Genomic DNA, 12,629 nt, shown 5'->3' with positions numbered 1-12,629 from the left:
TGTACAAAGATTTAGTTCAGTTGATGTCCCTGTTATGAATAATTGTAATTTGCAAGGTTTGGATGGGTATTCAAAGTATAGGATTATATAGACTTATTAGTAATAATTGGCATATGAAAGTAAGTTTAATTTTTTAGTTGGTAATAATTTTGTAATAATTATGGATTATTTCTAAATAATATTAATTTATTGTTGACGAATATTGATTTAATATATGATAATGATACAAGTATTTTGATTTTAATATATATATGAGAATATTCTCAAGATATCTATCTTTACCATTGAATGGACCAACATTTTATTCCATATCTATGCAATGTTTTTCAAACACTTTAATTCTATTTCTATGTCGTGTTTTTCTATTTGTTTCGTGAAACTCTTGTATCATGTGCATATTTAAAGTGCATCACGTGTCCTTGTTGCGTCTACAATAATATGATAATATATATAAAAAAAAAAACATTGGTTATTGAAGAACATAATTATAAATATTATAAATATTTTTTAGTTCAATAAAGAATTTTTAATTTTTTTATCTACAAATGGAAAAAAGAGCTAGGATATTTTAGACCATATATTATTTAGCTTTCTTTCTTTTGTTTAAGTAAACAATGTAATGGATCGATTTCATTCATCTTCCTTAATTCAAGTAATTAAATAAGCACACCCAATGAATAATTCCTTTCCTTTCCCAAGTGATTCTTTCACTTGGTATTTCTTTATTTCTCAATCCACACTTTGAAGTAAACATAGCCTTAATTAACATGAAACTTTACAATTAGAAAAGGTAATATTATTATATTCAATTATTGCAATTTACTTGTCTAATATTTATTCATGTTCTTAATCAATTGATTTAAGCTCGATTAGCAATTTGAAGCATTCTCAATTTATTTATTTTTAATTATTTGAAACTTTCTTAATAAATTTCCACTCACATTAAAATAAAATGCAAACCAAAAGTCGCTATCCCTCCCATATCCATCCATGAATGTGAGACCTCTTCCATTCGACAGAATGATTACTTACAATTCACTCTAAGAAAAACGTCACATTAATTAATAAATAGATCTTGAAATATTTGTTTCTTTTACTTTGACAAATCTTAAATTTGACTATTGTCATTCACTCTACAATTGATGATACCTTAAGTTTGTATACAAAATGATGTGAACACTTTACCTACTTAGCATGAACCACAAGTTTCACTAATTTTTTTCTTTGTCTCTTTCCCATCTGATTGGAACATGAGACTCAATTTTCTTGTATCCAGTTTGAATCCAAAAGAAATTTATTCTTGTCCTTCATTTGAGTTATTATCAACGCCTTTGCGATAATAACTTCCATATTTGGATTGTGATTTGTTCAATGAACTCTCTTAATGTGACATCTAAAATGGAAAGAGATAGATTAGTTTAATTTGGTCTATAATAGTAAAAGATGATTATGGTCATTTCACACGTTTTCATAGTCTGTCTCCATATTATGTGAAGGGATATAAATCACGGGGTCAACTTATAATTGCCTGCAATAGCCTATAATGGGAGGAGTTTTTTCTCAAGATCATTTATTCAATGATAATAAATCTATCACCTTCTATTAAATTAGATACCCTTATGAGGACAAATAATATTGCCCGTAAGTATAAAAGATGTGCTTAAAGCTCTATTTATATTTTGACCTATTGAAGAAAAAAATTAGAAAGAAAATTAGACACCTATTGTAATCATGAGTTTAACATTGAATATTAAATTTAAAATAGTTTTTTTTTAAAAAATAATTGATATATCATTAATGGAGAAATGTTAATTTGGTGCGAAGAAAAAAATTAATATATAAAAAGGAAATAAGTAACTATTTATTTAATTTTATTAGTAAATTTATGTATTAATTTTAAACACAATTAGTTAAATTTAGTAAAAAGAAGTGGCCGGATTAAATTGCCCAAATTGGATTAATTTTATCCTTTAAAAATAATTACTCATTAAATTAAATATATTTATCTCTTTTTTCAAAAAAAAAGAATTATTTTAATATACAAATTCATCAAAAATATATAAGTTATTTAAGTTTATATTTTAAACCTTTTTTTTTTAAAAAAATTGCCGAAATATTTCATCAATTAAACAATTTGACTAGAAAATGAGAGAATTCTGATTTAAATATCTTCTAAAAACTCAATTAAATATTTGATTAATAATTTAAGATATATTTAAACAATACCTCTATTTGATACACTTTTATAATGATTTTTATATGTTATAGTTCCAAAGAATGTTTTATTGGATAGAAATAAATAAACGATCCAATTTTAAGAGGGAAACAAGCCAAGTCTCAATTGTACTGTTTTACCGACTCTCCTCTAAATAGTCCTATTTTTTTTAAGTCCTATTTTCCCTCCACGGTTATAAAGAGCTAAAAGTTCCATTATTTGCCCCAGGACATGGCTTATTAACGAATATATGAAAGTTTACATAATAGAGTTGGGATCCACTATTTATCTTAGGACATGGCTCAATCGTTAATATATGGGAGTTTTCACAATAAAGTCCGGGTACAAAAGATCCTTTCATACATTCGCTATCTATAATTTATCTCCTTTGTATTGGGCATGGAATCGATTGGTAAAGATGCTAGGGACAAACATTTCAATTTTTGTATAATAAAAGATCCACTATTTTGATTCATGTTTCAAACATTGAGAATTTTATATCCAACTATATGAAAACGGATGTATAAGTTTATGAATAGGAGATGTTGTGCTAGTATCTGCCTAACCTAAATTATGTCCATGAACAAACTTATTTATAAATCAAGTTTATAAATAATTTATGAACAAACCTATTTATTAAACTATATAGATTTAAATTATAAATTTATTTTATAAATTTTTATTTATCTATATATATAAATAAAAATTTATAAAATAATTTTATTATTTAAATTTATATAGTTTAATAAATAAGTTTGTTCATGGACATCAATTTTTTGTTATTTTTTATATTCTTTCAGTGATTGATGAATATGAACAGATATTTATATTATTGACAACACCAAGTTTGTTCATATCCCTCATAGTTAACATATTATTATATAATTAGTTACCCGTCATTTTCTTTATACGTACCCATGTTACATGCCATATTGAAAACCTTGGTCTATCAAACTTACCTTATTTAAAAAAAAAAACAAAAAAAATCCGCGATTTTATTCACTATCAATAAACAAAAATAATATTTAAGAGACGAAAAGTACTATTTATTTTAAAGCACGTGAATTATAAAACAAGGGCGTGTTTGTTCACGTGAATAATAATGTAACATACTTCTTAATTAATTGTTCTAACGTTTTTTTTTCCGCTTCATCTGTTCGCATTTTTGTATGTCCAATTTGTTCGGTTTACTTTGCATGATACACGTTCTACATGTTCATATTCTAGAAGTCCTCAGAGTTACGATATCACTATAGAATATTTAGAAGATATTTATGATTCCATCTTTAATTATATCATATTTATATATTTTTTAAAAAATAAAATTCATAATCAAAAGGTATTGGACTTCACTGATTATCATGTGCACTTTCTGATTTATCCTTGTGGCTAGTGGAAAATTTCCGTGGGATCAAATCGATCACCCTAAGATAATCTAATAGAATTGTCATAATTTATCAATTGATGTTCTCTTAGAGTGGTACGATGATTGAGATATGGAGTGTTATCATATGAGATTTTAGGGTCGAAATTTGACGTGTCTAAACATGCCTTCTGGATTGACAGAGACATCGAAAGGAAATGAATCATCTTTTATCATATAATTTATATACGTGGATATAATTTATTAATAATTTAGGGGATGATAAATTAACTTGCGATATTGGACTGTTAGGCTAGCGTTGTAAATACTTTCATATTTATTTTAATAATTGATAAAATATCTGTAGCATCATTCTAAAATTTAGTCGGTTTAAAAAATTAAATAATGGGTGCTTAAAAAAAACATTCATTTCTAGCATGGGCAGCTGCATATGTTTAGAGTCATTTCCCATCTCCACTTCTGTAGTTATAAGTCTATAAGAACAAAATAATAAACCTTTATAAATGTGAACGGTAACAAAAGTGCTAAGTCCCATTTTCTAATAAAGATTAAAGAGGGCTTTCGGAGCTTGACAGCAATATAATAGTTACAAAGGGATGTAAATTTAGTGTTAAACCGTTAGACTGTTTGTTATGAATACTTTTAAAGATCGATAAAAAATATATTCATAAAATGAAATCGATCATAAATTAATCGATCTCAGAAATCAGAAATTAAATAGCTGATGTTAATAATTTTTTTTTAAAAAAATAAATTCTTCTCAAATTTGTACATGCTGAGTTAACACTGTAAAAATAACTTTAATAATTAAAGTTCTAAATAATTTTTTTTATAATCCTAATATACCACATTACTAACATAAAATTTATTAAAACATTTTCGATTGTGAGAACTCTATATAAATTTTGTTTATCCAATTAATAGAATGAGTTGTATAACTTCATTTATTACATCAATTTCAAATCTCAAACAAAAAAAAAATCCAATGCCACATAAACCATAAACCTCAAATTTCACCTTTATAATAATTTAAAACTTTTCATTAACTTTTTTTTTTTTTTTTTACCAAGAGATGTGTTCATTTCTAGTGTACTGTTGTGTGGGACAACACAACTGTCAACTGTATGAGTTTAATGAGTCACTTCCCATCTTGACTAGTGCAGCGACACGGGCTGTGAATGGCTTCCAAATGTTCCTGGATTTTTTTTTTTTTAATATTTAGGAATTAAAAATTAACACAATCATAACTGGCGTACCGGACTAACCTTATGCTGGGCTCAACCAATATTATAATAATAATAATAATAATAATAATAATAATAAATAAATAAATAAATAAATAAATAAACAAGCAAATCAATTTGAAGTTAATTTCTGGCATACAAATTAGTCAATTGACGCCAACTTACAACGATTGCTATTTTAACATTATTTTCCACCAATTTCGTAGTCCACATTAATTTTAAATAATATTATTAAAAACATTTTATAAATTTGGTCCCGACTTTTCTTCCTTCACTTATAAAAGGAGGAGGAAGGCAATACAATTATACAAACACCACCTTCCTCAAGCTCCATGGAGGTAGAGATTGCTCAGGAGATACGGCCGGAGGCCTCGGTCGAGCAAGCGAACCAATCGCCTAGTCATATAATTCCAGTACTCGAGTCGAACCGGAGCGGGATCTTTTTAACATGGGAGGATTTATGGGTGACGGCATCCACCAAGGCGGGCGCAATGCGAGCGATATTGTCCGGCCTGACTGGGTTCGTGCAACCCGGCGAGGTGTTGGCGATCATGGGCCCATCAGGGTGTGGCAAATCGACCCTTCTTGATACATTAGCGGGTAGGGAAGATCACAATCTATAGATTTTTTTTTTTTTTTTTTTGCAATTTTTCTTTGTTAACATATAATTTATCATTGAATAATTCAATGAATTAGTGGGAATTATGATAGTTAATTATTTTTTAGGGAGACTTGGATCCAGTGTGAGACAATCAGGGCGCATCTTGGTAAACGGAAGAAAGCAACGGTTGTCTTTCGGCACTTCTGTGAGTTTTTCATTTTTTTTCCTAATATATATTTTTTATTTTAAAATATTCTTATTGTAATATCGTTGTAATAGTTATTCTGTTAAAATAAATAAATAAATTAATTTGACAAAATTATTTAAATATGTTCAAAATCATCTGGCCATTAGCCGTTAAGTATTATTACACTTGTAACAGATATTAAATAATTACTCTAATGATTTTGAGTTTTCAACATGATATTAATTAAATTTAAATAATATTAACTAAATAGATAAATATGTTTTTTTTGATAAAAGTTGCTACTCTATGATTTCTATTAAAATTATATCTATTTTTAAAATTTAAGGGGTTAAACAAGGATTTTTTTTCCTATTTTTCCCCCATTTTTTCGAAAGATTCTTGGAGGGAAAAAAAAGAATAAATTATGTGGGTGAAAGAACAAAATTTTAATTTAGTGAAATGTAGCAAATGAATCCGTAATTTTTTTACAAACGGGGTGCGATTTGGTTAAAAAAAAAAAATTGGAACGGAGAGCGTTGATCTGGTCCGGTTCAATTGGTGCAGGCCTACGTGACCCAAGACGATATCCTGATGACGACGCTGACGGTCCGCGAGGCGGTTTATTATTCGGCCCAATTGCAGCTGCCTAAATCGATGAGCCTGGCCCAGAAGCGGGCTCGGGCCGAGGACACGATCCGCGACATGGGGCTCCAGGACGCCGTCGACACCCGCATCGGTGGCTACGCCTCAAAGGGCATCAGCGGCGGCCAGCGGCGGCGGGTCAGCATCTGCATCGAAATACTCACCCGCCCTAAGCTACTCTTCCTCGACGAGCCCACCAGCGGCCTCGATAGCGCCGCCTCATTCCACGTCATGGACCGGATCGTCAAGCTCGCCCGCCAGGACGGCCGCACCATCCTCGCCTCCATCCACCAGCCCAGCAGCGAGGTTTTCGAGCTCTTCGATCAGCTGTGTCTCCTCTCCGCCGGGAAGACTGTCTACTTCGGTCCTACTGCCAGGACCAATGAGGTATTTGGGAATCCAATGATTCAGTTCTGCCATTTTTGTTTTTTTTTTTCTCTTCTAATTTGCTTAGAATTTGGTGAACTTAGTACGTTCCTAAAACAAAGTATGCGTTTTTATTGAATAATTCAACAATTTTATTGTCTAGTTCAAAAAGAAAAACACAATGTTGTATCAAGAATACAAAGTATATATAGATTCAGTTTTGTTTTTTGCTGTTGTTTTTTCCCCCCTTATTTGCTTAAAATTTAGTAAGTTTAGTATAATCTTAGCATGAAGAAGGAATTTTGTTGGTTCGATTTATCAATCTCGGTGAATCCTTTTGTCCCTCATAGTTTGCAAACTAGGAACACAATATCCTCTCCTTCAGCCCTAATGGAGGGGATGTTGTTCATTCATTGTATCAAAAGGTGATTACGCTCACACGCCCCTCAGTCCCCAGGTTATATGAGGGGCGTTGTTCATTCATGTTCAATATGCATGTGACATGAAAGTTATTGATAAAATATCTACTCAGTCGTATCGAGAATACCAAGTGTAGATTGAACCTGTTCCTAATTGTTTATGAAACTGATAGCCTCCGTAATCCACTCAGGTCATATTGTTCATTCTCACTCTAATTTGTGAGCTTACTCTTATTAATCCAGCTAAGAGTTTTGATGGAGTGTTAGTAATCCAGCTACATCTTAGTTACAGAGCCATGTAGAATTTTTCATGATAAGGGTTGTTGAAGTTACAAGAATGGTTTATACAGCAGATAAGTATCAATTCTATAAGCATGCATGATGTCTAGACTGTAAAGGTTTAAGTCGGAATTGTTTGCTTCAAATACTTTAAATGATCATTCTATTTACTGTCGATGCTATTCTGCAGTTCTTTGCTCTCCATGGCTTTCCATGCCCAACCTTCAGAAATCCATCTGACCACTACCTAAGAACAATAAACAAGGACTTTGACATGGTGAGATAAATTGTTCTTATACATACAAAGTTTTTGAATCGATTGTACTTGTAACCTCTTCTTTGAATCTGAAACTTCATAATGAACAGGTGTCTGAAGGTACCAGTATGGAGGGCACCCAAGCAAGTGCAGCCATTGATATACTAACAAATTCTTACAAACAGTCCCAAGAATGTCAAGATACAGTAAGAAGAGTAGCCGAGATATGTGCAATGGTGAGTTATTCATTGGTTTTACCATCAATTTTGATTCGATTACTGATATTAATTTCTCGTGTAGGATGGGGCTCTGGTGAAGAACAAGAGACAGGCAAGTTTTGTTGACCAGTGCATTGTTCTCACAAAGAGATCCTTTGTTAACATGTTCAGGGATCTGGGTTATTACTGGTTGAGACTTGCAATTTATATTTTGCTTGGTCTCTGCATTGGCACTATCTTCTATGATGTTGGACACAGTTATGGATCAATTCAGGTAAAGATTAGTCAAGTTAAGATTCCTTTAAAGAATAAAATTTTTGCAAGCAATTTAGCAAACACAAAAAACCACAGATTAACTGCAACAAAAGGCCTTTAGGTGAATAAGATCATATGCAAAATTAGCTCTTTTTAAGATCTTCCATGGTATGAGAAGCTGAATTGGAGTTGTTAATCTTCAGGCCAGGGGTTCAATGCTAATGTTTATAGCTGGATTTCTCACCTTTATGGCAATTGGAGGATTCCCGTCATTTGTTGAAGATATGAAGGTAAAACACATTGATTTTGTTTCCCTTTATATATATTTTGCATTGACAATGTTTCAAGAACCAAGAATCTTTGAAGAAAAATATATATTTATGCTTCCTAAAAACAGTGTTTGTTTTAAATTGCATGTCAGTGCTAACCTATGTATTGGTTGACTAAATGAATTTCAAATATTGGCATCTTTTGAATTAACTCTGCTGCATTTTGGATATATTCTTCAAATTCTGCTAGAATAATGTCTTGACAAAATTCAATCATTTTTTCTCCAACTATGCTAGAATCACAACTGACAACTCATTCTTTTTTGTTTCCTCCAACTAAAAGATTTTTAGGCGGGAGCGACTAAACGGGCATTATGGTGTTGCTGCTTTCGCAATCAGCAACACTCTTTCTTCAGCTCCCTTCCTGGCTCTTATCTCCTTTATTCCGGGGGCCATCGCCTACTACCTCACTGGCCTCCAAAAAGGCTTCATCCACTTCATCTTCTTCTGCTTGGTTCTTTACATGTGCATGCTTCTCGTGGAGGGTCTTATGATGATTGTCGCCAGTCTAGTCCCCAACTTCCTGATGGGCATCATCACCGGCGCCGGAATCCAGGCCATCATGATCATCTCCAGTGGCTTTTTTAGGTTGCCTGATGACTTACCAAAGCCAGTGTGGAAGTATCCAATGTATCACATTGCCTTCCACAAGTATGCTAACCAGGGATATTACAAGAATGAGTTCTTAGGGTTGGTGTTTCCGAATAGCACCGGTGACGGGACACTAACTGGGGACTGGGTGGTGAGGAGTTATTGGCAGATGGAGGCAGGGTACTCCAAGTGGGTGGATCTCACCATTTTATTTGCTATGATGATCTCGTACAGAGTCTTGTTTTTTCTCAGTGTAAAGACCGGCGAGAGGCTGAAGCCAATGCTGGCAGAGTTCAAGAACACACGACGCAAGAATATCATCCAGAACGTAGAGCAGCCCCTAGAAGAGGAAGAAGAGGAGGATATCGAGCCTGCTCCTTGAAATACATTTATTTGTTTTATCATGTTAGTGGAATACAAATTATCAAATGACAATATGAGCTGCCATAAGCAGCACTTAGTCTGATATAATAGTGTAGTAACTTCTTACAAATAGGTTAGAGATGGAAAAAATGCCACTCCTATTATGCGTTCGATCTTTGTTTGCCTATCAGTTTCTTTCTTTGCTAAAATGAAAGTATTTTGTAGGCTGATAACTCATTTAGTCACATTATTGTGTTAAATATTCTCAACACTGTGATCTTAACACTCACCAATTTAACTTTAGTTATCCAAGGAAACGGACTGTAAAATCTCGACATTACATCATTAGTCACACAATCAAAACAAAATAACTCTCATTTCCAAAATACCTAAAGTAAAGCACTCAGCACTCTTTAATACTTTTCGGCTAATCGAGCACTAACTGTTCTAAGTTTAGAGTATACCTTTCCTGCTGGTGATCCTAATATAAGACTGCAAAGAGAATCTCGAGCAATCTTGATGTTCAAGAAAGATCCCAGGATGTGAATCTTACTGTCTGCGATCACAATTCGAGTTCTTGTAGAATTTTCAATAGCAAATTTTGTCTTGCCTCCCTTTCCTGACAACCGACCGATAGCTCGAGAAAGGTGCTCCCCTCGTAGGGTCTTCACGTCCTTGATCTCAAAAGTATCAACATAAAGATCGTCCAGACGCAACAGAGCAACAGCGTCTGCAACATCAAATCCAAGCATGAAAGCATGAACGAAGTCTGCACTCTTCTGCAAATTAGAGATGTCTGGAGTATCTGCTCTATTTTTAAGCTCCACCTTCTTTGTCTACATGATATAACAGCCTCAATCAAAAAGCTAGAATGTATATACCAAAAATATTCAAGAGGAATCTCATAAACCGATTTCGTAGTGCTAAAAAAGTAAAGGAAATCAGAAATAGAACAGAAACTAATCTTGCTTGATGCAATTAACTCAACTAAAAACAACAGGCTTTTAATTCATTAGTGAGAATCCTAAATCTAAACAGAAATAATCAACCAAAATATTTACATTTCAAAATACTTGCCAATACTTTCACAAGTTTGTATTTATTCAACAGATTTACAGCTAAAAGGTTTTAACCAATCAAAAGAAGCATTTCCATTATTCTAACAATTCAAGATAAATAATAAATTGCTCCACTTAAAATGTCAATATGCAATATGCGACCAACAAAGAATAAATGAGCACATGCAGAAGCCAAACAATCAAAACATACATATATGCATAAGATAAATCATGAAGTCCTAATAATATAAGCAGAGAACATATCTTTTAGCAAGCCTCATCAACAACTGATAACTCTTAAACTCTCCTCCAATCTAAATCATGAGAAACCACAAATCCAAATTCTAAAGACTAGAAGCCTAGTAGTTTCTCAAGTATAATATGCAAATAAAGGTAATGTTACCCGTGATTGTAGCTTCACTAATAGTAATTTCATTGTCTAAATTATGTTAGTGCATCTGTTTTGCTAACAATGGATCCTTAGCGCAACGATAAAGTTGTTGCTTTGTGACCAAAAGGTCAAGGATTCGAATTCTGGAAACAGTCTCTTGCAAAAAGCAAGGTAAGACTACATACAATGAATCCTTCCTTGAGACCCCGCATAGCGGGAGCTTTGTGCACCAGGCTGCTTTTTATCTGTTTTGCTAACAAATCTGAAATGTCCTTCTCTAGTGCAGACATGGATAATAATTTCCACAACAAATCATGCAAATGACACTAGTTGTAGATTCTATGAACCGCATGACAATTGGTTTCACAAATACAGCATGTTTGAATGTACTATTACCGCTTCCTGACCTTGTAAAAGTTGTAGAAATATAAGAAGTGGATGGCTCATATCTCAGACTGTCAGGTTCCAGTAATGAATACAAAAGGAATATAAAAACCATGGATAAAAAAGAGAAAAGATTGGAATAAAAAAGAAAGTGCATATTTCCCCTCTAACTGACTCCAATAATTCAAACCAAAAGGACAATACTCCAATTTTGCAAAAGAAACACCAAATATATGACAGGAACCACTCTGTATTACATGCACAGCAAGGAAATTTTAAAATTTGAGTGAAAATGTAGAATCCCATCCAAATGTCTTGCCCGTTGACATGCAAGTTAAGCACAAATTAATACAATAGCTCACTTCAAATGAGTAAGTAATGGAATCAGTTCTCAGTAAAAATATAAAATTTGTAGTCGATTAGTTTTCCTATAATTAAATTCCATGAAGAATAGATTAAAGTAGTACCTTAAATTGCACAATAACATCAGTGAAATTTTTACACTGCAGGGATTAAAGTTAAAAAAAAAATATTGTTTTGGTCTAATAAAACTGTTCCCGAGATTCTTCAGTAGGGCATAGGCAACAATGGGCAAATTTTAAAGTTCACAAATTTGAAGAATCTAAAATCCTAACCATGATAAAAATCGTAATTGTGGATGCCAATATTCTCAGATCATAGGACAAACTCTAATTCCAACGAAAAATAACTAAGAGGTGGAAAAGAAGACACCGATCAAACCTTGAGGTTCATCCTTATATCTATCTTCATCTGCTCATAGACAGGGGTGTAGATCTCCATCCAGCATCGTTTGAGCGGCGCAAAGCGGTGCTGCGGCACCGATACCTTCCGGAACTCAATTTTCCTGTCCGACATCTCATGCGGCTTCAACGGCTTGAATTGGGGGCGAGGCGCTGCCGCGGAGGAGGCCGCTTTCTCTACCTCCATAGCCGTCGCAACTGCTGTCTTCGCTTCCACTTTCTCCACCTCCATGCCTTTGTGGCCGACGAACCACAGCACCTGAAGAGTCGGCGGCAAAACAATGGAAGAGTGGGAAAGAATTACAAAAGATTGACCTAGGGCAAGTTATATATGGGCTGTGGTGGGCCGGATACTACGACAAAATATAGAATTAGGCTTGGGCTAGGTGGAGCCCAAATGCCAGTCGTAGAAACTTTTATTTTGCCGCTGATATTTTATCAATATTTTTGTTATGCCCCTTATGAGTAAAACATAATAATTTAAATTATAGGCATAAATAAAAAAACTGCGGGGAGAAAAATGGAGATTCCGACCCCGTTCAGATCTTTTGTCCCCTCTGATCCCGGATGCTAATTTATTTATATTTAAATTTTTCCAAAAGACTATCTAACTCATCAGTACATTTAGATAGTTTATAATTAAAGTGGGTCTAATTTTACCTTTTTCGGACTAATGCATTATTTTT

The 12,629-nt window shown here is 33.1% G+C and overlaps 2 protein-coding genes across 2 annotated transcripts; one reads left to right on the top strand and one right to left on the bottom strand.

The window, feature by feature from the left end:
- The first annotated feature begins 5,167 nt into the window (after positions 1-5,167).
- Positions 5,168-9,520, top strand: LOC121997313 (ABC transporter G family member 1-like). The gene is made up of 8 exons (XM_042551663.1): positions 5,168-5,443; positions 5,570-5,649; positions 6,196-6,660; positions 7,528-7,614; positions 7,704-7,829; positions 7,894-8,085; positions 8,270-8,356; positions 8,679-9,520. The coding sequence occupies exons 1-8, from the start codon at positions 5,176-5,178 to the stop codon at positions 9,366-9,368; spliced, it is 1,995 nt and encodes a 664-aa protein (XP_042407597.1). The 5' UTR covers positions 5,168-5,175; the 3' UTR covers positions 9,369-9,520.
- Positions 9,521-9,623: 103 nt separating this feature from the next.
- On the bottom strand, positions 9,624-12,239 carry LOC121997315 (RNA-binding protein pno1-like). Its single transcript, XM_042551664.1, has 2 exons — positions 11,924-12,239; positions 9,624-10,185 (listed from the first exon to the last, which is right to left on the bottom strand). The coding sequence occupies exons 1-2, from the start codon at positions 12,173-12,175 to the stop codon at positions 9,763-9,765; spliced, it is 675 nt and encodes a 224-aa protein (XP_042407598.1). The 5' UTR covers positions 12,176-12,239; the 3' UTR covers positions 9,624-9,762.
- Positions 12,240-12,629: the final 390 nt, after the last annotated feature.

The sequence above is a fragment of the Zingiber officinale genome, chromosome 6A, assembly GCF_018446385.1.
Source record: "Zingiber officinale cultivar Zhangliang chromosome 6A, Zo_v1.1, whole genome shotgun sequence".
In the NCBI taxonomy this organism is placed as follows: domain Eukaryota; kingdom Viridiplantae; phylum Streptophyta; class Magnoliopsida; order Zingiberales; family Zingiberaceae; genus Zingiber; species Zingiber officinale.
Note: the sequence above shows the minus strand (reverse complement) of the source record. Positions and strands in the feature narration are given on the sequence as shown.

Coding starts and splice junctions, on each gene's coding strand:
- LOC121997313 (XM_042551663.1), top strand. CDS start 5,176: ATGGAGGTAGAGATTGCTCAGGAGATACGGCCGGAGGCCTCGGTCGAG. Junction 5,650..6,195: donor GGTTGTCTTTCGGCACTTCT/GTGAGTTTTTCA, acceptor CAATTGGTGCAG/GCCTACGTGACCCAAGACGA. Junction 7,615..7,703: donor TAAACAAGGACTTTGACATG/GTGAGATAAATT, acceptor CATAATGAACAG/GTGTCTGAAGGTACCAGTAT.
- LOC121997315 (XM_042551664.1), bottom strand. CDS start 12,175: ATGGAGGTGGAGAAAGTGGAAGCGAAGACAGCAGTTGCGACGGCTATG. Junction 10,186..11,923: donor ATATAAGGATGAACCTCAAG/GTTTGATCGGTG, acceptor TATATCATGTAG/ACAAAGAAGGTGGAGCTTAA.